The following is a 25,019-nucleotide window of genomic DNA, read 5'->3' as shown; positions in this document are numbered from 1 at the left end:
TTAAAGTTGGAATTTGATAGCTTGACAGTTTTATGATGTTGGATTCTGACATCAACCCGATTTTCATTTCCAACCAAAATACGACGTCCCTATTTGGAAGTGACTTGCATAAATCTGACGAACATGTACAATTACAATTATGAGCTATTCTATAAATTGACATTTCAGAACTTTTCACCCATGGAATGGCGACTCCTACGTAGTACTTAAAGTCACGGCAATGCAAATGAAACAAATGTAAAACTACTCGTAGAAAACACTCTTAAGCTTGTTATCGGGAAACCTGGCCCTGATCTGATCATTATCAGTCTGTCTGGAATGTTCATGAAACAGAACAAACTGAGACAAGCTAAATCCAGAAGAACTGGGACAACTTCTATAAGATGCTTCAAAAAACCTAGCTGCAAATCTTTAGGCACTTGTGTAAAAATGCTGTAAAATGAGGATGCTTGCCAAAATAATTACATAAACAGATTTTATTCATCAGTCAACTTTTATTAAGTTCAACACAACTTGCATCAGAAATACCTACACTTGCCCGTAGTTTTTCAGGTAGCTTCTTTCTTCAAGCGTCTTGGAGACATTGTCATAGTTCTTCTGGGTTTATTCTGTCTCTGTTTCTTTGTGTCATTCCAGACATACTAAAAATGATGGGATCAGGACGACGATCTCTGTGTGAAGAACTGGCTGTTGTCATTGCCATTTTTAGCGGCATTTCCTGCCAATGAACCTTTCATTTTAACTGACTGAATAACGAAGCAGATGAGAGTCCAGATAACTGCCATTCTTGTCATTCTCACGTCTTGTCCTAACAGAAGTAGTAGAGCTGCTGTGAAACACAGCACTTTAAAGGAGGAAAAAGACAGACGTACAAACGTTGAGGTGAGTGTTTCATGTTTCTTTGGTTGTTTTCATGTATGTCACTTTTTATGGTTGTGTCTGCAGACAGTGCTGATGTCTGTATGGTAAACTCTTTTAGCTCTTTTTCATTATTTCATAATGTAATGTAATATTACATATATGTCTGTATATCATAAGCTCTGTTGTTATATACCATGAAATAATTATAATTATAATATAATAATTATAATTTTTTTAAACTGCTGATCTCAGCTAAAATGTTGCCTGTCACGCGTCCTACCTGGTTTACCTGGTTTACTGATTTTTCAAAACCTGCTACAAAAAGAATGAACTGCAAGCCGAAATGACTACTGAAGAATACATTCACAGCAGATGAGCGTCAAGCCATTCTCACAGCCTTGCCCCCTTTCAACAGACAAGATCTAAACAGAGTTTTGGCAAGAATTAGATAGATGGTATCACTGGTTAAACCTCATTTGGTGATTGAACCAAATGGTAATGATGACTTATGGCCTGAAACTTATCAATTTTCACTGATCAGTTTTAAAGCTTGGAAACAGAGATGTTTAAGTTTCTCTGCTTCTGTTTCAGGAATCATTCACGTTGGCATTGAAAAGCGATTGCAAGTTATTTTCAAAACACAGCGAACATGGTATGCTTGTTTCAAAATTGTATTTAGTATTTAGGGTCACCTAGTGCCCTTGTAGGAACTGTCGACATGAATTTACATGTTGAAACATGAATGAATGTTGAATGTTGCTCACAAAAATAACCTAAAGTCCATCAAACAACCTTGTAACCGTGGCTACAGGAAGCTCAAACCATTTTTAACAAACGCTTGGGTATATTAAAGACTACTCTCTGTCATTTTAGTAAAGACGTGTGAGCTGCTTGTGGTAGTGTTGCAACAAATAGAGTGTGGACCATTGATCGTCTCACAAGTGCAAATACCTCTGTGCCTGAATGTTTGATGTTAGTCTGCCAATGTTCTCTGAAAACTCTATTTGCAGCCTCAAACCTCTCAAACGTTACCTTCTTCCCGATCTAGTGTAATGAGCTGTCTTTCATTTTACAGTTTCACTCCTGTCTGTATGATGATAGCATAGCGTTCAGCCTGTCTCTGTAGACCTTCAGCCCCTGTAGACATCCAATCAGAAGATTCATCTAGTCTAAAAAAAGTAATGTAATTAACACTAAAATTAAACATAAGTCTCCTGAAGCTGGTTGATATCATTTTTTGAAAAATAATAATAAAAAGCGGTTTCAGGTCCCAATTTATAAGTGCCCAGTAAGGGTGGACTTATTCTAAGCATTATCTTCATGTCCAACGGCAGTCATTGAGGAACGATGGCATCTGTTAAACAACTGCTTTATGATACAATGGATGAGCTGGAAAAAGACAAAATGAAGAGATTTAAGGGCTTCTTAAAAGAAGATGGACCTATTCCAGCTTCTGTACTGGAGACGGCAGATGCAACTGACACGGTGGATCTGATGCTGGATCGTTTTGGACCAGAAAAAGCTGTGAAGATCACACTGGATATCCTGAAAAAGATGAAACAGAACAATCTTGCTCAACAGTTAGCAAACAAACAGAAGGAAGGTAATTAATATTAATATTACTTGTAATGTAAAACCTGTTATTTAAAAAAAGTGATAGATATTTTAACTTCTCTTCCAGTGAAGATAATTGGCTGTGCTCAGACTGGAACAGGTGTGAGAGTAATGCTGCAACAGTAAAAAACATGTGTTGGTTCAAAACACAAAGATCACTTTTGCCAACAAAAATATAAATACAAAGCAGAACTGTACGAATTTTGTACGAATTGCGGAAATCGTTTGGTGCGCTTTAAAGCGCTACTGATCATTGTATAATATCAAAGTAACGTGAGATCACTTCGTCACACACTGATCACATGTATATCTGCAAGATGTCTGTTAAAGATCTCTTGATCTGCTGCCTACAAACAGAGAGACTTTTACAAACATCTTTCGGAAGTCAGTTTTACATGCGTTTTAAATCGTGAATATCTTAGCGACATCTAATAGAAGTCTATTTGTTCAATTTATTAAGTCTATTATCATCTAAAAGAAAACGTCCGATAGACGTTTGATGAGCAAACACTTTAAAAGATGAGCAAACACTCTAAAAGATACGTCTTGCTGAAGTAACCGCAGACGTCAAATTTAACGAAACAAGACGAGCCATGTGTTAGGTGGCGATATGCACTAAGAAGAATAAAGAAACGGCATGACTCACTTTTTCTCAGCGTCGGTTTCCATAGCGATATGGCAATTGGTTGCTCCGCTGAGAGTGTGTTGAGAACATACTCTGTTGAACGAACCAGGAACGTACTGTCTGAGTGTCTGAACCCCGACACTAAAGCAAAACAGAGAATGCTACACTGCAACATCAAATAAAGAACGCAATGAAGAACTCCTGAATGAACTAGCTATTGAATTAATCAATGACTTAATAATTAAAATAATGATCCCCACCTACTGGCAGTTTCAGTTAATTATTTAGAGTATCATTTCATTATTCCATAGTAATAATTAAAAAAATTAATAAAGGTGTAGTTTACACAGTCAAAAATGACAATTGCATCATTTACTATGCCTTAAAGTCCAAAGGAGTATATGTAATGAATTTATTATTTGTATTTGTAGTTATTTTTGCCTAAAGCTACTTTTTGTAATGTCTGTTAGCACACACATAAGGGCTGCAATATTCTAATATTTAATCTGACTAATTATTACTTAATTATTTTTGCTGCAAATAATACAGTATCAAGTAGACATTACAAATTGTTGCTTTATAAATATTTTTTTTTAATTCGACATAGACTAACATAAATAAATATACAGGTACATCTCAAAATTGGAATATCGTGAAAAACATATTTTTTGGTAACTTGTTTCAAAAAGTGAAATTTTCATATGTTGTTTAGATTCATCACATAAAGTAAAACATTTGAAACGTTTTTGACGATGAGAGCTTTCCAATAAAGTCAAAATCCAGTATCTCAAAATAATAGAATATTTCCTAAAATCAATCCAAAAATTATTGTATGATTGTTGTTTTGAAAAAAAATTAACAATACATTTTTGCAGAGGTTTTTTTTTATTTATATTTCTAAAGGATGTCAATATTTGGGCACAACTGTATGTATACAATATATATATATATATATATATATATATATATATATATATATATATATATATATATATATATATATAAATTCAAATTCATGGGGAAGATTATCCTAAATGAAATGCTTTCTACAGTTTGCAAATTAAGGCATGTGAAAAATGTGAGGATTCATTAATTAGTTTGTTTTTGCTTTAAATATGTTTTTGCATGATGTTTTCATTTAATTTCAGCAGTCTCAGTTTCATCAGAGGATTGGATGCTGCAGAAATTTTTGGAAACTCACAAAACGAACATGAAGAAACAAGCAGAGCGGATTTTTGAGTGCAAGAAAGAAAATGAAGTTAACCTCAAGGCTATTTACACAGAACTTTTCATCACAGAAGGAGATATGGAAGATGTCTTTCAGGAACGTGAGATTATGAAGATTGATGATGCTTTGCAGAAGAAACAAACACTGGACAAACCAATCAATTGCAACAAGTTATTTACATTATTAAGGGAAAATAATGAGGAAAAGATTGTGCTGACTAAAGGCATTGCTGGTGTTGGAAAAACTGTCTCTGTAAACAAGTTCATCCTGGACTGGGCAGAAGGAGAAGACAATCAATATATACACTGTGTGTTCCTGCTTCCATTCAGAGAGATTAACTTAATGACAAATGAAGATTTCAGTCTCCATGAGCTTCTGCTGGAATTTTATCCTGAACTGAAGGACTTGGAGAAATCAAAGCTATATACAGAATGTAAGCTAGCATTTATATTTGATGGACTTGATGAGAGTCGACTGCCTCTAAATTTTAAAAGTAGATCACTGAACACTGTTGAGAAAAAAGCATCTGTGGATGTGCTCTTTACAAGTCTGGTCAAAGGGACTCTGCTTCCATCAGCTCTTGTCTGGGTGACATCACGACCAGCAGCAGCCAATCAGATCCCTCCTCAGTATGTGGGGTTGTTCACAGAGGTGCGAGGATTCACTGACCAACAGAAGGAGGAGTACTTCAGAAAGAGATTCACAGATGAGAGTCTGTCCTCCAGAATCATCTCACACATTAAGACGTCTCGTACTCTCTACATCATGTGCCACATTCCTGTGTTCTGCTGGATCACAGCCACAGTACTTCAGGATATTCTCACTGAGAAGAATGAAGAGAACATCAGCACAACACTCACTGAAATGTACATTCACTTCCTGCTGATACAGATGAACATGAAGAGCCAGAAATATGATGGACAAGCAGAACGAGAACGTATAAAGCTCTTACATTCAAATAAAGAAATGATTTTAAAACTAGCCAAGCTAGCATTTGAACAGCTGAAGCAGGAACACATTGTGTTCTATGAGAAAAATCTGAAAGAATGTGACATTGATGTGAGTAAAGACACAGAGTTCACAGGAATGATCGCTGAGATCTTTAAGAAGGAAGATGGACTTCATGAGACAAAGGTCTTCTACTTTGTGCATCTGAGTGTTCAAGAGTTTCTTGCTGCCGTGCATGTGTTCTTCTGCTACCTGAACAAGGACATGCAGGAGCTTCAGTTTTTCTTTGAGTCAGAAGAAAACATCACATTGTATAACCTACTGCAAAAGGCTATTGATAAAGTCATGAAGAGTCAGAGAGGACATCTGGATCTGTTCCTCCGCTTTCTGATGGGAATATCACTGAAATCCAGTCAAAACCTGCTCAGAGGCCTGTTTGAAGAAAACACAGAAAGCTCCGGAGACACTGAAGACACCACAGAGAACATCAGACAAACAACAGAATACATTAAACGCATACAAAACAAGAAAATTTCAGATGAAGCTCTAGTGAACCTATTCTACTGCTTACTTGAGCTCAAAGATAATTCATTATATGAGGAGATCCAGAGTTATCTCAGTTCAGAAGGACATCCAGAAAAAGATCTCTCATCTTCAATGTGCACAGTGCTGACCTACATACTGCTGACGTCAGAGAAGGTGCTGGATGAGTTCAACCCAAAGAGGTTCACATCAAAACAAGCAGACTACAAGAGACTCCTTCCAGCTGTGAGATGCTGCAGAAAGGCTCTGTGAGTGATGTAATTATTCTTGTGGTAATTTCACTGCTGTTCAATTAAAGGATTTGTTTTACATCACTAACAATTCTCAAAATATGTGAAATACTATGCGAAATACCTGATTATGAATAGTAAGTGTAACAATTTTTTGCAAAACACCTGAACTTTATTAAATACTTTTATTAAAACATTCTTTTTTGGCAGATTTGATGGCTGTGGTCTTGATGAAATATGCTGTGAAACTCTGTCTTCTGCTCTACAATCATCAAACTCTCATCTGACAGAACTGGACCTGAGTAGAAATCACCTGCAGGATTCGGGAGTAAAGCTGCTTTCTGATGGACTGAAGAGTTCACACTGTCGACTTACCATACTGAGGTTTGATATTCACTGAATCACTATGTTCAAATATGTGGTTACACAGATGTTTCACAGTTTGGACTTACAGATAACATGAGAGTAAAGTATTTGCGTATTTGGCATACTGTCCTAGTAGAGGGATCTTAGAATAGATAAAATAAACATGCTTCTAACGAACTTTGTTAATGAAACACCATTTCATAACCACATCTAGCAGGTATTTTCCCTGTGTTTTTCTTGTGCAATACATTTGAAAAGAAACTATTGACTATCCCTTGGCAGATCTTCAAGTCAGTTCTGTCAAACGTTTTCAGTTAATCCAGAACGCAGCAGCAAAATTCATCATTAATGAGCCAAAAACAATGCATGTCACACCTCATAAGGCATATGACAGTATAACATTTTATATACGGGGGCAGCAGACTAATCAGGGACACCCAGATTTCCCTCTCCCCAGAAACTTACTTCAGCTCTTCTGGGGGAACACTGAGACACTCCCAGGCCAGCCGAGAGACATCTCCAGCATGTCCAAGGTCTTCCCCGGGGCCTCCTCCTGGTGGAACATGCCTGGAACACCTCCATTGGGAGGCGTCCGGGAGGCGTCTGGAACAAATGCCCGAGCTCCTCCTGAGTGACAGAGCTCCTCACCCTATCTCTGAGGGAGCTCCCAGCCACCCTATGGAGAAAACTGATTTCAGCCGCTTGTATCCAGGATCTTATCCTTTCGGTCATGACCCAGACCTTATCACCAGGGTGAAAGTAGGAATGAAGATCGACTGGTAAATGGAAAGCTTCGCCTTGCAGCTCAGCTCCTTCTTTGCCATGTCAGACCAGTACATTGACCGCATTACTGCAGAAGCTGCACCGATCCGTCTGTCGATCTCTTGTTCCATCCTTTCCTCACTCATGAACAAGACCCCAATATACTGAAACTGAAGGGGGCAAGCCGCCCTTGTCAAACTGAGAGGTGCTGATTCTTATCCCAGCCGCTTCACACTTGGCTGCAAACCGCCCCAGTGCCTGCAGTAGGTCCTGGTCAGGTGGTAGCCAACAGGACAACATCATTCGCCAAAAGCAGAGACGATATCCTGTGGCCACCAAACCAGACCCCCTCCAGTCCCTGGCTGCGCCTAGAAATCCTGTCCATAAAAATAATGAACAAGACTGGTTATAAAGAAAAGCCCTCCCGGAGTCCAACATGCACTGGGAACATGTCTGACTTAATGCCAGCAATGTGAACCAAACTCCTGCTCTGATCATACAGGGACTGGACAGCCCCACAACATCCAGAGACCTGAGGTACTCAGGGCGGATCTTGTCCACCCACGGTGCTTTGCCACCAAGGAGCTTCTTAACGACCTTGGTGACCTCAGCCAGGGTAATCACAAATAAAGTGCAAAACAACTATATAGACCAACACTTTACAATAAGATCTTATTAGTTAATTGACATTAACATTACTGTAACAAACTAGCTCAAAAAGGAGAATATTTATAATTAATTATAACTAGGTATAATTAATAATGAATAATAAAAAAAGAAAAAATATGCATATTTTTTTTCTGAAAAACAATGGTTTTAGAGATACAAGGATTCTTCCCAACAGCAACGATATACAAAATCTATAAAATTCTACATATCTGAAAGTAGGCAGTCTGACCACACACAACTTGCAATCATTAACTAGTTGACTTCTAATATCACGATAAACACATGTCAAACTCTAAGTCCAACCCACTGTTCTCCCAATTATTTATGACTGCTGTAGACCTTTAGCAGAGTACCTGAATCATGTTCTGGATTTAAGTGTGTCTGATTTCTGTGTTGATGTGGAGGATATTTGTCCGTCTCTCATCCAGAAGCCAATTGATACTCCAGCTCTCCACAAACCAGATCCCTCCACTTGCCGCTCCAATTAGCCTGTTCTCCCCTCTCTCACCTTGACTCCCCTAATCCTCCAGAGCCCATCCTCAGCCTGTCATAAACCCCAGCGATCACTCTTCCAGAGCCCCCTTCAGTAACCATACAGCCAAACCCTCAAAACACTCTGAGAGATTTGATTGACTTGGCTATTCCCCTCGAGTTTAAGGCCCTTGCATCACCCAGCTGCCCAGAGCACTTGCTGCCAGAGAGCCCTCCAGAGCCCACGCAGCCCGCGTGACCGCGAGTGTTAATCCTGTTAGTCCTTTGACCTGTCGACTCCAAATGGCTCCTGGCTCCCTCCTCTCCACAGTAGTCCGGCAAGCTCTGCAGGGCTTCCTTGTTCCTTCGGCTCCACCTTGGTCAGTCATCGACCATCTGCTGCCTCAGGATTCCACTCTTCAGGCTTTGCCTCATCCCTCCATTCCTCTGGCTCCACCTCAGTCCTTCCAGATGCCCATCTCTGCTTCAGTGCTAGGCCCTCCGGAGCCTCTGCGCCACCCTGGCTGTTCAGCCCTCCATCTCGGATTCCTCCTCCAGCAGAACTGTTACATATTACATGTGTGCTGTGTTTGACGTTGTACCCTGTCTTTCTGTTTGCCCTTTTTTCATCCTTCCTGTTCCTGTTGTCATTGTTGTGATTATTAGTTAATTAATCCCCACCTGTTTATATTTATTTCCTTCACAGGTTGTGTGGCTGTAAACTCACTTCTCAGTCCTGTGAAAGTTTGTCATTAACTCTACCATCATCAGACTCTGTTCTAAGAGAATTGGACCTGAGTTGCAATGACCTGCAGGATTCAGGAGTGAAGCTTCTTTCTGAAGGACTGAAAAGTTCAAATTCTAAAATGGAGATATTGAGGTTTGAGTTTCCAATTATTATTGTATTTTATTTTATATTGAAAAAAAACTGTTAACTGTTTTCATTAATGCTGCAAGCAACTACTCTGTTCTTCTTGTTTAGATTTTCTATATGTAATTTCACGGCACAGTCTTGTGAGAGTTTGTCATCAGTTTTACAATCATCAAACTCTTTCCTGAGAGATCTGGACCTAAGTAACAATGACCTGCAGGATTCAGGAGTGAAGCTGCTTTCTAAAGGACTGAAGAGTCTAAACTCTAAGCTGGAGATACTGAGGTAAATGGCTTTTCATAAAATAAAATAATTAACAAAATGCTACCACAATAAATTACCATTAAATTTAGCAAACAAATGCTTATTCTGCTCTCAATGCAGTGCCAGAACAATAGACAAAAAACATTTGCATGCATTTTGTCATGTTTATACAGTTGTCTGTTGATGACGATTGTACTGAAATTAAAATAGCAAAATGGTCTGAAACAATTACTAAATGAAAAATTGCAAAACTGCTGCTTTTTCAAGAATAACTTCTGACAGGACGACACAAGCTGAAACATGATTTCAGCTGTGTGCAGGACGCCCTTCGCATCTTAGACATTAATATGAACATGACTCTGTAGAGTATAGAAATGTATGATTAAACACATATACAATATACAAGTGAAGTCTGTATTCACTGACACTCAAGTAACTCAGTTTGCAGTAAATGCTTGTTGCATGAATTCATCTCTGCATGTGCTGTGAGTTTGGGTCACTTTGACATATATTTTCAAATCCATGTGATGTCATCTGGGAAAACCCATCAGATCTCGCACTGGGACTCTTCAGGAAATTTGAAAAATAGGTTGAATGTAATTTTTTTGGTCAAATTTAGTGTTGAGACTATTTCACTCAAACGGCTCTTTACCAGGAAGGATCAACTCAAGGCGAAATAAAACACAAGACAAGTTTTTGGATTTTTAGCTTGCAAGGATTGCGCTGTCGATTGCAAGCGGGAGAGAAGCAGGTTTCTCCGTAACCTCCCTGCTTTTGCCTGCTTTGCCTCCGAAGCTCAGGTCACAAGTCACTTTATTTATAGAGGAAAGGACAAGATACAGTAAATGAAAACAATTGGCCACATTTCTTGTGCGTCAGAATCTTCACTCCTTCAGATTCTTCCGGTGGCCCTATCAGTATTATACGGAGGCCATGTTATGACCAAGAATCAAACTGAAACTAAAAGGGCCACAGGTGCATAACTGTCAACATTCAACTCTAACATTCCATTCTCACCAGGCTGACAAAGCCTGGCACCCGATGGAAGCTGAAACTGAAGGATCAAAGTTCCATAATGTCAATACATAACCCTAACATCTCCCTCCTGTTTGACATTTAGCACCTGAAAAATAACATAATAAAGCATATGCATATTGAACTACATCTCTACTGATTACTTGATTACATAGTCGATGCTTACTTTAAACAGCAAGGTTGGGCGAAAACCCCAGTATCTGAGGAAAAATTCCCAACCGACCCCCAAGATGTTACATGGGCGATCACCTGTAAGGCTTGCATCTTAATCTTAATGTATACAATACAAAATTTAAAGCTTGAACATAGGAGGAAAATGTGAAAATAAACTGAAAGGGAAGAATGAAATAAAACGGTGCCTCTTATTCTTGGCACGGCTACTGTAGCTTGTCAGTGTACCTTTTGTATCATAACATCAGCACTCAGCCATGTCACAGTTGTGGTTTTAACTGAGACTTCACACATGATATTAAAGCTCTCCATTTCTCTCTTGGTGGAGAAGCATAGTAAAACTGAGAAATGTCTGGCTAATCATTTTAGTAATCATTGCCCTTAAACATGGTAAAACACAGATCATGCATAAACATGTTCAAATCAAAATGAGTCTTTAGTTCTGTGAACCAGTCAAAGTTCAATTCGTTTCCGTTCCTCTTCAATCGTCTCTCTCTCCTCCGCATCCATCCACAGCAGAACTCCCACCAGGACTGCTACTGCCACAAAGGTGATCTCTTTCCACGCCATGCTAAAAATGAGTAGGGCTCTGTTGGTTTCTTCACCGGGTTGAGACCAGCGAGGCCTATTGCCTTCACCACCCTTTGTAACCGGACTTCACACCCATACTCGTCGTTTTAGGCAGGAAACTCTGTGACCTTTTTACAGTGGCTCTGATGAATCCACGTAGACCTCTCAGCGGTCTTCAAGGCAGTTGGGGTAGTCAGCACCACGGTGCTTTAATCAGGATGCTGTCGCCTGGTTTCACTCTTGAGGCCTGTGGGGACAGAGGAATATCTGGCAGATCATTTGCTCCCACAACATTTCAAACATTTTAAATTTCAACATTTTGTTCATCCATTCTGCTAGTGTATGCTGCTCTTGTGGTTTCTCACACACATCATCACACAGCGGCAAACTGAACATGGTCTACCATACAGTATTTGTACTGTTGGCAAGGTGTCAGTTTAATAAAATTCATGTGGATAAACTGAAAAGGTAGTCTGGCTTTGGAAATTGACCTCTCTTAGGTCTGCAGTTGCCCTGCAAGTTATGTTTACAGCAGATCAAACAAGATACACCCTGGTGCATAAACGTATTGTTCTACCCTATGCACCATCCCTCCTGTTGACACATGTTTACCATATGTCAAAATTGTTGCTGTTTTGTGCACCTGTTGTTAACCACATCTGTTTCTCGGACGCTGGTGCTTGCCTTTGCATGTCTGCTATCACTGACATGTCTAATGGAGTTTCTAATGATGTTACTTTATGTATTTCACATATCTCTAGCTTCCCTTGTGCAGCTTGCTTAGCTGAAACACTTTTACAGCAGCTTCTTTGTGTGTCTGAGGCAATCAATACGTCATCGACATAAACTAAAACCTGACTGTGGGTTGGAACTGCGAGGGGTGACAGACAGCTCATTAGTTCTGATGAAAAGATTGTCGGGCTATCAACAGATCCCTGAGGAAGGCGGGTGTAAATGTATTTTTTACATTTGTAGGTGAACCCAAACCACCCCTGTGAGTCTTTATGTACTGGTATGGAGAAAAATGCATTGCTCAAATCCACTACTGTAAACCATTTCATTTCAGGTTTTAACTGATTCAACAATGTGTGTGGATCTGGCACACAGGGGGCCCTGCTCTCTACAGCTTGATTTACAGCTCTTAAATCTTGAATCATCCTCCAGCTCTGGGAGTCTGCTTTCTTGACAGGAAAAATCGGCGTGTTACAGTGGGCCTCGGGGCTTCAACTATTATACCTGCCTTAATAATTTCTTCAATAACTGGTTTTATGCCTTCCTGTGCATCTGGCTTAAGGGGATACTGCTTTATGCCGGGCCTATAGTTTGTTTTTGGCTTTATAACCACGTTGTTGCTGTTGTCATTAACCCTACGTCTGTCTTCCCTCTTGACCAAAATTTTTCTGCCACTGCATTGAGAAAGGGATCTATCTCAACAGCAGCTAAAGAATGTCATACTGTTTCTTCAGTCAAATGGGCTCTGGGGGTAAGTGTACACATCCAGTTCACTTTTTTTGAATAGAGAGAGCGCCTCTCATTCACTTCCCACCCATCTTATCTGCTTTAGACAAAGATAAATGTGGCGGTCTGTCTTGACCTTCAAAAAGTCGCTGTGCCCCGCTGTGAAGTTTCACAGAGCATACAGCATTTCCTTTTCTGTCTGTGTATAATGTGCTCAATGTCACATGCTGAGGGCCTAGCCTCGAAAATCTTTCTGAGCAGGCTGGGTCGGGCCTTGGGTCTCGCTTGTAATACATAGTCACATGCAGGTCACTTTCAGTTTTAACTTCTGTCTTTGAGGGTGTTGGTTCTGGTAACAAATCTAGCAGATTTTTCCATATCCTCCCTGGATCTTGATCAGGAAAATCTAAAGACCAGTAGTAGTTGGGCTCTTTTAAACACTGCACTGGGTATGTGGACACTTCCTCATCCTTCCCTATAGCAACCATGCCTGTTTTCAGTGGGTGTATAGAAATTTGAAGTGGGGACATAATATCCCTACCCAGGAGGTTTACTGAACAGCCTGGACATAACACTACTTCTGTGTCTGTGCTGAGACCTGCTTTTGGATCTTTAATGGTGGTTGGTTGAGAACTTATTCTCTGTAACCAGCCCATTGGCTGATTTTACATATATTTTTTTAGAGCTAGGCTGCAATCCTGGAATTATGTCATGTAATACTGTTCTGTCTGCCCCAGAGTCACAGAGAAATTTTACTCGGGTTCCATTCACTATTAGCTCTCGTTCGGGTGAGCGAGTGCTTCTTGACAAAGCTAAAAAAAGCCTTGATACTGCTCTGCAAGTCTAGGTCAGTTTTGGGGTCATTATCAGCATCGCCTAGATCGGAGTCATCTTCTGAGTCATCTATGCGGTCATTATTGGGCTCGCCTAGTCATAATTGATCATCATATGGGGCTGGTCTGTAGCTCTCATCGGGGCTTCTACCCTGTGTTCTGGGCTTTAGCAGTTCTGGGCATTCTCGGATATAATGGCTTTCCTTGTGGCAATTAAAACACCTATCATATTCTCTGTCATCGCGTGCCTGTTTCGACAACCCTCTCTCTCTACCTCGACCACGTGCTGCTTTTCTCCCCTTCTTCTCCGATTAGCTTGGTAGAAAGGGTCTGCACCAAGCAAGGTCATGCCTTGGGGGAGGGCAGTGAATGCAGCGAAAGTATGGGCCCTGTCTGCTTTTCCTTTTTTATTTTTCAACAATCCCTGTCCATGTCTGGCATAATTCATTATGCTATTTACTAAGTCGGTGGACCAGTCTATATTATATTTTTTGATGTAGTCTGCCAACTGGAGACTGAATCCTAAAAGCAGTGCTTGGTTTAATTGCTCTTGGTATGCAACTAACCTCATCTGCACTATACTGAACCCCACTGTTAACCCTAAAAACTTCTTCCAGACGTGCTCTGTATTCATGTACATTTTCTCCATCTTTCTGTTCACACTGGGATATATTAGAGTAATCTGGGCATGTTCCAAGAATGTTTCTAATTCTTTCTGTCAATTGTTCTACTGCATCTCGCAATCTCGCTGCATCATGAGCTAACGGATCATCATTCCTATCTAGACCCGTGAAATTACCCCTAACCTGGCCATATTTGTATTTAAGAGCCAATCTCGCAACTCTGTCAACCTCTTGGCCATTTAAACGATGCGTACGTATCAATTGGTGAAAATTCTCTAACCATGCAGCAAAATTTTCAAGTGGACCAAGTGCATTTACTGCCTTTTTAAGTTCTTGGTCTGACCATGGGCGATACGCATTAAGGTAACTATTGCGATCGTCCTCTACACCGTAATGTGGATTTGCCACTTGGATGGCTGGAAAAACAAAATCTGAATCTGATGAAAGGTGTGAGGAGTTCAAGGGGTCTTTCTTATGCTCTTTTTCTTTCTGCACTGCAACCAATCTTTCTTGTTTCACTCTTTTTTTCTCTACGACTTTCACCTGTCTTTTATCAGCCTGCTCTTGCCACTTCGTCGCTTCAATCAATTGAAGTTTCAACAGATCACCCTTTTTTCCCTTGGCTAAGGATAAATCAGAGAGCGCAGTCCCTTTTGACTAATTTACCATTGAAATCATATCTTTTATTCCACTCATTGAGATATCGCACACTGTCTGCCGAATATGTATGCATAAACTTTGGATCTCCTGTCAATTTACTATTTCCTGCGCCCATATTTGCTTTTTGGTAAGAGTCAATGATTAGTCACACGTCTGATCAGATCGTCCACTGCACCAAGCTTCTACAGACACTAATTTGTCTGCGGATACAGCCGTCTGAACAAACCAACTTTTCAATTTTGACTCAAACCCAATATAATTTTTATGTTTGAATAACACAACTCCCTTCCTAGTAGGGATAAATATCAGTCGTGTTATTCCTAAACCACAACAACCACCTTATTCACCGTAAATCCTAGTGAATCACAATGACGTTCATACAACACATTCATACCATTCATACCCTGCGCGCTTAGAACAACTTTTTGTCGACAAACCAATGTCCTAGACAATTGGTCGACAGATTCTTCTGTCGAGATTACTGTGCTTCCAGAGTCGATCCAGATCCTTCACCTTAACAGGCAAATCAACGGGTATGCTCGAGCCGGTACCTATTATACTGCAGTCTCATCCCCATACTTCACATACACGTAAAAAAAAAAAAAACACCGGTATATCACCTGATCAGTGCGTTGAGTTGTCCTTCCAATGGCTCCCGTCAGACAGCCCGGAGAAGCTGATTTTTCCAGACGAAGAATCACCGACTTTTTTTCAGGCAGCTATTTCCTGGCTCTGCAGAGACTGTCTCGCGGCTCCTCTTCGTCCTCTCCTCCTCCGTCCTGTCGTGTTGGGATCCGGCTCGAAGGACCAAGTAAATGTTGAGACTATTTCACTCAAACGGCTCTTTAGGAAGGATCAACTCAAGGCGAAATAAAACACAAGACACGTTTTTGGATTTTTAGCTTGCAAGGATTGCGCTGTCGATTGCAAGCGGGAGAGAAGCAGGTTTCTCCGTAACCTCCCTGCTTTTGCCTGCTTTGCCTCCGAAGCTCAGGTCACAAGTCACTTCATTTATAGAGGAAAGGACAAGATACAGTAAATGAAAACAATTGGCCACATTTCTTGTGCGTCAGAATCTTCACTCCTTCAGATTCTTCCGGTGGCCCTATCAGTATTATACGGAGGCCATGTTATGACCAAGAATCAAACTGAAACTAAAAGGGCCACAGGTGCATAACTGTCAACATTCAACGCTAACATTCCGTTCTCACCAGGCTGACAAAGCCTGGCACCCGATGGAAGCTGAAACTGAAGGATCAAAGTTGCATAATGTCAATACATAACCCTAACATTTAGGTTTTCATTAAATTATACTATAACATGTTGTCTATCATCTCTATAATATTTGGGAAAATTTCACTTGTTTAGTGCATAAAAATAGTGATTTGTTGCATCAAGCTGAAAAGACTTTCTTTCCCTTATGTACAGACGTGGACAAAATTGTTGGTACCCTTTGGTCAATGAAAGAAAAACTCACAATGGTCACAGAAATAACTTTAATCTGACAAAAGTAATAATAAATAAAATTCTATAAATGTTAACCAATGAAAGTCAGACATTGTTTTTCAACCATGCTTCAACAGAATTATTAAAAAAATAAACTCATGAAACAGACCTGGACAAAAATGATGGTACCCCTAACTTAATATTTTGTTGCGCAACCTTTTGAGGCAATCACTGCAATCAAACGCTTCCTGTAACTGTCAATGAGACTTCTGCACCTCTCAGCAGGTATTTTGGCCCACTCCTCATGAGCAAACTGCTCCAGTTGTGTCCGGTTTGAAGGGTGCCTTTTCCAGACTGCATGTTTCAGCTCCTTCCAAAGATGCTCAATAGGATTGAGGTCAGGGCTCATAGAAGGCCACTTTACAATAGTCCAATTTTTCCTCTTAGCCATTCTTGGGTGTTTTTAGCGGTGTGTTTTGGGTCATTGTCCTGTTGCAAGACCCATGACCTGCGACTGAGACCAAGCTTTCTGACACTGGCTAGTACATTTCTCTCTAGAATTCCTTGATAGTCTTGAGATTTCATTGTACCCTGCACAGATTCAAGACACACTGTGCCAGACGCAGCAAAGCAGCCCCAGAACATAACAGAGCCTCCTCCATGTTTCACAGTAGGGACAGTGTTCTTTTCTTGATATGCTTCATTTTTTCGTCTGTGAACATACAGCTGATGTGCCTTGGCAAAAACTTCGATTTTTGTCTCATCTGTCCACAGGACATTCTCCCAGAAGCTTTGTGGCTTGTCAACATGTAGTTTGGCATATTCCAGTCTTGCTTTTTATGATTCGTTTTCAACAATGGTGTCCTCCTTGGTCGTCTCCCATGTAGTCCACTTTGGCTCAAACAACGACGGATGGTGCGATCTGACACTGATGTTCCTTGAGCATGAAGTTCACCTTGAATCTCTTTAGAAGTCTTTCTAGGCTCTTTTGTTACCATTCGGATTATCCGTCTCTTAGATTTGTCATCAATTTTCCTCCTGCGGCCACGTCCAGGAGGTTGGCTACAGTCCCATGGATCTTAAACTTCTGAATAATATGTGCAACTGTAGTCACAGGAACATCTAGTTGCTTGGAGATGGTCTTATAGCCTTTACCTTTAACATGCTTGTCTATAATTTTCTTTCTGATCTCTTGAGACAACTCTTTCCTTTGCTTCCTCTGGTCCATGTCAAGTGTGGTACACACCATATCACCAAACAACACAGTGATTACCTGGAGCCATATATATAGGCCCAATGGCTGATTACAAGGTTGTAGACACCTGTGATGCTAATTAGTGGACACACCTTGAATTAACATGTCCCTTTGGTCACATTATTTTCAGTGTTTTCTAGGGTACCATCATTTTTGTCCATGCCTGTTTCATGAGTTTATTTTTTTAAATAATTCTGTTGAAGCATGGTTGAAAAACAATGTCTGACTTTCATTGGTTAACATTTATAGAATTTTTATTTATTATTACTTTTGTCAGATTAAAGTTATTTCTGTGACCATTGTGACTTTTTCTTTCATTGACCAAAGGGTACCAACAATTTTGTCCACGTCTGTAAGGGTCCCCCTTTTCCTGTAGAACGGAATCCAGAGGCCCTGGTAGAAGGTCAATGCGTGTTCGGTCTTTTCTTTGCTTCTTGTTAAAAATCATTAATATTTATTAATCTTTAGTGTTTCCAATTATAGTACTGACCTTATACATAATTTTATCTGACTCCAATCTTTTGTGATTTTAGTTATATTTATTTAAATGTAACTGCTGATCCCTCTAGTTGTGATTAAATTTGGATCATTAATTAACTATAATATTTCCTAGTTTCGACTTATCGTTCGTTAGGAGTCTGGGTCACTTAGAGACCTTGTTTGGCCAGAACAGACTCACGACACATCTGGGCTAGTCCAGGTATTAGTCAGAGGCCATACCGTAAATCACTTACCTTAATGCAGCCATCTCCTCAATAGACTCAAAAAGAGTAATTTTTTATGCGTTCCCTAAATAATAGCATGCTAAGCCAGTTTGGTGGCCAGAAGTCAAGATCTAAAAAACGTGCCCCCCGCTCCATCCATTGATCGTTGATCTGACTCACCCTAGCACACCAACAATGCGGAAAACCTCAGAAGTCACTAACCTACTAGAAAAGTTATTTCAGACAACATTATAAATTAACCAAGATTAATGTTTATTTTGCCAGGCGAGAATAGGTTCCAAATTGGTATAATTCATAGACATTTGCACAACTGATCAGCAGTACAAAAATAACACAAAATAAAAAAAACTTAAAAGGTCATTATACCTGGTCTTGAGAAAGTACATAGTGTGGAGTATGGGGACACACACCACACTACGGGCCGGTCTGGCTACAGAATCGCGCCTTGTTGTGTTTTGTCACTTTCCTTATATACTCAGACCAGACAATGAGATCCCAAATGTAGTTGTAAAAACCTTTTGTGTTCAGGTTTCTGTGCTCCAGGGTCACACCTGGCTGGAACACATTCAGAGACCCAAAAGGAGGGCACACCTTTGGCAGTTCACACAGGATCAAAGGGGCAGGCTGCAAGCAATCAGAGGTAGAGAAACGGTCCAGAATCATACACAAAGGAAGCAGAAGGATGATATGAATGCTCAGAATTGTTGGCCAGGGCAAAACAAGACTCGACAGAGTATGAAAATGCTGCTTAACAGTCACACTGCACATTTTGCTCCACTGACTTCCATTCATATACATGACACGATTTTAAGACCTGCTAAATTCCAAAGCGATCATGTAAAGTCCATGTGATGTACTGAATTGGGTTGAGGAAACCCTCTTACCCTAACCACATGACGTCAGACCAGGAGCGAGAGCTGGCAACAGAGAGCTTCAGCGAGAATAGGGAGAGAAGCTCTGCCCACTGCACCATGGCTGAGGGTGATCAGCTAGTGCATTTAGTGCAGCTAGTGGGATTACAAGAGAAAGAAATTGATCTAATAGATTTTGAAAGCGAACTGGAGTTCCGTCCTGCCCCATTCCTTTCTCCTTCATCTCTGCAAGTCCTTCCAGCCCAGAAGGGGCTCCTCGCTTCCAGAGAGCCCTCCAGTGCCTGCTACTCAAGAGTGCTTTTCAATGGCAGCGCCTCATAGGCACCCCCCAGCCCCTGCTCCTCAAGAGTGCCCTCAAGTGTTAAGTCCAGAGGAGTTGCAAATATTACCACCCTCCCGCACGTTCCTGCTCTCCCTCTGAGCCCACCGCCGGTGTGCTGAATTCACCACGGGTCTGCCAGTCTCCACTGGCATCGTGTCTCAGGACCCCTCTGAGTCCCTTCGACCTGTCGGAATGTTTTATCATTGTGTCTTAAGAAATTTAGATACAATTAAGTACCTGTTATGTTCAAAACATATCACTCGATTACAAATATTTTAGTTCAGGAAAAACCAAACCAATAAATTTGTTCAGGTTTATGCCACTATAACAGGTAGACTAAAGATTAACATTACTTACTCCTTAGACTGGTTAGTCAGTGGCTGCATTAGCTTGTGAATTGCTTCTTGAGGTAAATTCATATTTCATTCAGCTACATTTTTTCTGTTATTTTACAACTCGTCTTTAATGAAGTAAATCCAGAGTTATTCCTGTCTTCTTGCCGAAACTAACAGTATGAACTAGATTAATCCTTACGCTTTGGACATGGTGTAGGTTTTATACTGATAACTTTATCTCATTTGTTTTGGACAATACTAACTTTTAGATATCTTTCATGTCTGTGAGTCATGTTTTCGCTGAGTTACAGTTAATTTTATTGACCAGTTTCAGACTGAACATCACTGTGCTACTGAGACGGCAGAGAACGCACCCTGTTTATTTACCAAAAGCAGAATATTTTGTTGATATTGTAAATGTATAATAGACCCTTTACAGATTATATTGATGTATCTAAAACTGAAATTGTAGTGTTAAAATTATTTAGTTTTTGTATTTTATATATTTTTATCATGTATTTACTTTCATAGTTGTAGTTTTATTACACTGCATTGATTGTATTGTGTGCACTTTTGGTATTAAAAATTGACTTTTATAATTTTTTTTTTCTTCACCTTTTATGTTCTCCTTTTTGTCTTTGATTTGTTTCCTTTTTTTGTTGCAAAGACTTGACTGTAAAGTAGACATGTGCTGAATGTTTCATTCAAAACTAAGTATAACTGCACAATTAACTAAGAAATATATACATGAATCATTAATGAAAAATCTTAAAAAATTAAATCATTGTGTTGCAAATATCTTGTGAGGGAGGGGGTGTCACGGTGTGGTTTAAGAGAAGGTGCGCTAGACAAGAATATAACATAAATCTAAGTCTTTTAATCTACTACACACAAAATAAACAATATAGTTGCAGGCAGGCAGGCAGACAGAACAAAAACCACACATATAAACGACGACGATCGGACCAACTGAACTGAAACAAACTGGACTTATATACGCAAAGTAAATTAATAAACAAGACACAGCTGAAGCCAATGATACAATTAACTAAAATTAGGACACAGAACCACATGGAACATGAAAACAACAAAGTTCAAAGACGTGACGGGGGAAGCAGCAGATTAGGTTAGAACGTTAGATGTTTAGTTTTTTAATATATTCATTATAATTTTTATAATTTCACTACTTTGTTGATAAAAAGATTTCAGAAGCAGTACCACTATTGTTTGTGTTAGAGAACAAATGCTTTACTTTTGCACTGTAATGTAAGATATATATATATATATATAGATAGATAGATAGATAGATACTGGGGGAATATTTGTTTATGCTAAATTAGCCCAAAAGTCAATCAAAAATCTGCTACATAACATCATGTGGACTGTTGTTGTATGTTTTTGTAGGTTGTCTGGCTGTATGGTGACAGAAGAAGGCTGTGGTTATGTGGCATTAGCTCTGACTTTAAACCCCTCACACCTGAAAGAGCTGGATCTGAGCTACAATCATCCTGGAGATTCAGGAGTGAAGCTGCTCTCTGAAAACCTGGAGGATACAAACTGCTCACTGAAAAAACTTAAGTATGTTAAGCCATAACTGTCCATTAACCGTTCTTGTCTTAGAAGTTCCCTTTCTAGCATTTAATTACTATAAACCGGGGGAACTTGCCGGATTCATGAGCGCAGTCTTCCGCAGAACAGTCTGTAGTCGGACAAAGTTTAAAAGCATGTCACCTCCAGCTCTGTAAACTGGCATGACTCCTGGTAACACCAATTGTTGCAGCCCGTAAAAAAAAAATACTTAACCTTTACCAGTAGAAAATAAACAATATTTTAAATTAATTTTTGTGTTGGCAGCTGCACTGGCTTTTTTTGACTGACTGACTCTGTGTGCATTTTCTAGTGTTGATCATGGAGGAGAATCCAGAATTACAGCAGGACTCAAGAAATGTATGTCTACACACACACATGCACTACACACACACAACTGTAGTGATTGTTGTCTCTGTTCTTGTGTTCAGATGGTTGTTTTTTCACACTGGATCCAAACACAGCACACACTCGTCTCATTCTGTCTGAGAAGAACAGAAAGGTGACATGGGTGGGAGAGTCTCAGTCGTATCCTGATCATCCGGACAGATTTGATCATTATCCTCAGGTGTTGTGTGGAGAGAGTGTGTGTGGACGCTGTTACTGGGAGACTGAGTGGAGTGGACGTGTGTTTATATCGGTGGCATATAAGAACATCAGCAGGAAGGGAGAGAGTAAAGAGTGTGTGTTGGGACGTAATGATCAGTCCTGGAGTTTGTTCTGCTCTCCTGATGGTTACTCATTAAGACACAATAACACAGACAATGATCTCTCTGTGAAGCCCATCATCATCAGCAGAAGAACAGGAGAGTCTGATGATAATATCTACAGAGTAGGAGTGTATGTGGATGAGAGCGCAGGAACTCTGTCCTTCTTCAGCATCTCTGACAAAGTGACACATATCCACACAGTCCAGACCACATTCACTCAGACACTCTGTCCTGGGTTTGGTGTTTATTATAAATCATTAGTGAAACTGTGTTGATGAATCAGAAGAGATTGAAGTAATTCTACCCATAATGCTTTGAGCTGCATAATGAATCAGTAACAGTGAGATGTTATGAATCTCTTCAAGACATTAATACTGCAGCTCAACATCTATAGAAATATAAATCATAAATAATTCTATATATGTAATCTGTAATGCCACGCCAGCAGAGGGAGCCCTCGCCCAAGTACTGACTTGTCTCCACTCCCTCTGCACTCATTTTCTGTTTGCCAGCATAAAGCCAGAGCACCTGTTATCAAGTATTGCCAGTTTCATTGCCTTACCAAGTGTTTCTCTCATGATTATTTTGACTGCTATCTTGTTTATGACCTTGCCTGTTTACCCTGACCACTGTCTCTTTGGATCACGCCTGCATTCTGGCAACCTGTTTGGATCCAGACCCATTGCCTGCTTTACTGTCTTTGCTATTTGGAAATCCCTTGAACTTGTTTGCCTATCTGACTGCCTGACTGTTAACGAACCTCTGCCTGTTGTATTTGACTATTCTCTTTTGGATTGTCCCAATAAACCTCCGCACATGGATTTGCAGCCGTCATCATTACAGAATACTTCGCCTTACATCACTCCAGCGGAGGTATCTCAGATGCAAGAGGTACTTGCATACCAAGAGGAGTCACTCAAGGGATATACAAGCTGAAAGAAATTTTTGACTGTAAATAAAATATTACGTTTGAATGTCATAATGCATCCAAATTGTCCATTTCACCATCAGTCAATACTAGTAAGGTGTCCATTGTGCCTGTAAATGTTATGCAATTATGCTTGCAGTACATATGAACAAAGAAAACAGGATGCGATATGGCCTTCAAAGCATATATTCGCAAGCTTTTCGACAGCATTTCCTGACAATAAACCTTTCATTTGAACTGAATAACAAAGCAGTTGAGAGTCCAGATGACTGTCATTCTTTTCATTCTCACGCCTTGTCCTGGTAAAAGTGAAGAACGTTTAATAGCTGCTGTTAAACAACACTTCAAAGGATGAAAAAGACAGTCGTACAAACCCTGAGATGAGTGTTTCACGTTTCTTCTGTTGTTTTCATGTTTTTATTTTTTTTTTTTGTGTGTGATCAATCAAGTGTGTCTAAATGAATCCCAGAAAGCCGTTACTGTTGTGAAATCACTGTTTTACTGGGATTTTAATGTAATACCTGCCAAATAGTGAGCCATTTTTAACTATAATATATTTATTAATACTTTTTTCAATCAAAACCAGATTCCTTATTTATTTCATGAATGTAACCTGTAACTTACCCGTGATTCTCACCGGTTTCAGTTGTTCAGTTGGTCCTGGTTTAACAAGTTTTTTTTGTTTTAGCACTCATAGTTTGTATATAGCATTGTTTGCACATTTAAACTTTTATAATAGAATAAAATGCGCAATCACATAGCCACAATGTTCATAGCAGCCTACACATCAGATATTGTCATAAGTTTATAAGGCCATAAAATAAGAGAGCCTCCTTTTTTGAATAAACATTCAGACGTGGGGAACTAGTTTTTGGATCTCCGGTGTGGAAACAGATACGGCGCACAATTATTCACTATTTTGGGAGTGCTTTAACGTACAGATTTGTCGCAATAAAAAACTGGTATGCTTTCTTTGCCGGCCATGCAATGACGTTGGTTTCGAGACTTGAATATTCGATTGTTTCATCTTATTTTTGCAAACTCAGCTCAGGCTATGAGTAAAATGTATGACTGAAGCCATAAATCAGGTTGCACTGTGTGTATTTATCTTTACAGGTGCATCTCAATAAATTAAAATGTCGTGGCAAAGTTTTTTTATTTCAGTAATTAAACTAAATCCAGTGGACACAGACCAAGTTTAAATCATTGGTTCTTTTAATTGTGATGTTTTAGGCTCACATTTAACAAAAAACCCACTCAGTTCGTCTCAACAAATTCATAAGACCAATAAAAAAAACATTTTTAGTGAATTGTTGGCTTCCTGGAAAGTATGTTAATGTACTCTACATGTACTCAATACTTGGTAGGGGCACCTTTTGCTTTAAATACTGTGGAGGTGATCAGCTTGTGGCACTGCTGAGGTGGGGTGGAAGACTTACACGATTCTTGTTTGAGCTGATTCGCTACAAATAAAAGTAGACCCTTTACGGTTACAAGTGATTGAACGAGCAAGCAGAGCAAGCTTTAGCCTGCACTCTCCAAACAAACTTGGATATAGGATAGGCTAGCGCGCATTTATTGTCATTGTTTCGGTTAAACGTTGAAACTTTTTTATGCTTGAACTGTTCGTGCTGTGTGGAGTGGATTACTTTATCTTGTGGATTACTTTATAGAAATTGATCAAGGCATCGGAGAGGTCCACCCCACCCTAGTGGGGACCTAGTCCCTCGTGCCGATAAACCCTAGCAGGTTAGTAAACACAGGTTTTTTTAAGTTCAAGACATCACTGTCTTATTTTGACTTTTCCAAAGTCCCAACACTGAAGATTTTTAACAGAATCAACAAAGAGTTGAAGATCAGGAAACACTTTCTCAATTTTCAGGTTTCTTCAGAAAATTCTTAATATATAACAGATCAGCCACTTTTAAAGAGGAGCAAAGACAGTGAAGAAGCTAAAGAGTCTTCAGCGACATCACTGTCAAGAGACTGCCAACAATCACGAGAAGGAAACTTTTTTTTATTTTAAGAGAAAACTGA

The 25,019-nt window shown here is 39.7% G+C and overlaps 2 protein-coding genes across 10 annotated transcripts in view; both read left to right on the top strand.

Annotated features, from left to right (window-relative positions):
* LOC122342952 (NACHT, LRR and PYD domains-containing protein 3-like) overlaps positions 1-25,019 on the top strand; it is a 924,523-nt gene that overhangs the window by 775,896 nt on the left and 123,608 nt on the right. The window lies entirely within an intron of this gene.
* On the top strand, positions 756-24,044 carry LOC122342956 (NACHT, LRR and PYD domains-containing protein 12-like). 9 transcript variants are annotated; one of them, XM_043237185.1, is made up of 11 exons: positions 756-882; positions 1,453-1,513; positions 1,937-2,039; positions 2,196-2,464; positions 4,249-6,067; positions 6,260-6,433; positions 9,024-9,197; positions 9,300-9,473; positions 21,162-21,335; positions 21,658-21,704; positions 21,776-24,043. In XM_043237185.1, the coding sequence occupies exons 4-11, from the start codon at positions 2,209-2,211 to the stop codon at positions 22,327-22,329; spliced, it is 3,372 nt and encodes a 1,123-aa protein (XP_043093120.1). In that variant the 5' UTR covers positions 756-882; positions 1,453-1,513; positions 1,937-2,039; positions 2,196-2,208; the 3' UTR covers positions 22,330-24,043. The 9 variants fall into 9 exon arrangements, with proteins under 9 accessions (XP_043093120.1, XP_043093122.1, XP_043093117.1 ...); XM_043237184.1 differs by lacking the exon at positions 1,937-2,039 and adding an exon at positions 1,114-1,356 and having other exon boundaries at positions 819-882; positions 21,776-24,042; XM_043237187.1 differs by lacking the exon at positions 1,937-2,039 and having other exon boundaries at positions 4,252-6,067; positions 21,776-24,044.

This window comes from Puntigrus tetrazona, chromosome 4, assembly GCF_018831695.1.
Source record: "Puntigrus tetrazona isolate hp1 chromosome 4, ASM1883169v1, whole genome shotgun sequence".
NCBI classification, from domain to species: domain Eukaryota; kingdom Metazoa; phylum Chordata; class Actinopteri; order Cypriniformes; family Cyprinidae; genus Puntigrus; species Puntigrus tetrazona.
Note: the sequence above shows the minus strand (reverse complement) of the source record. Positions and strands in the feature narration are given on the sequence as shown.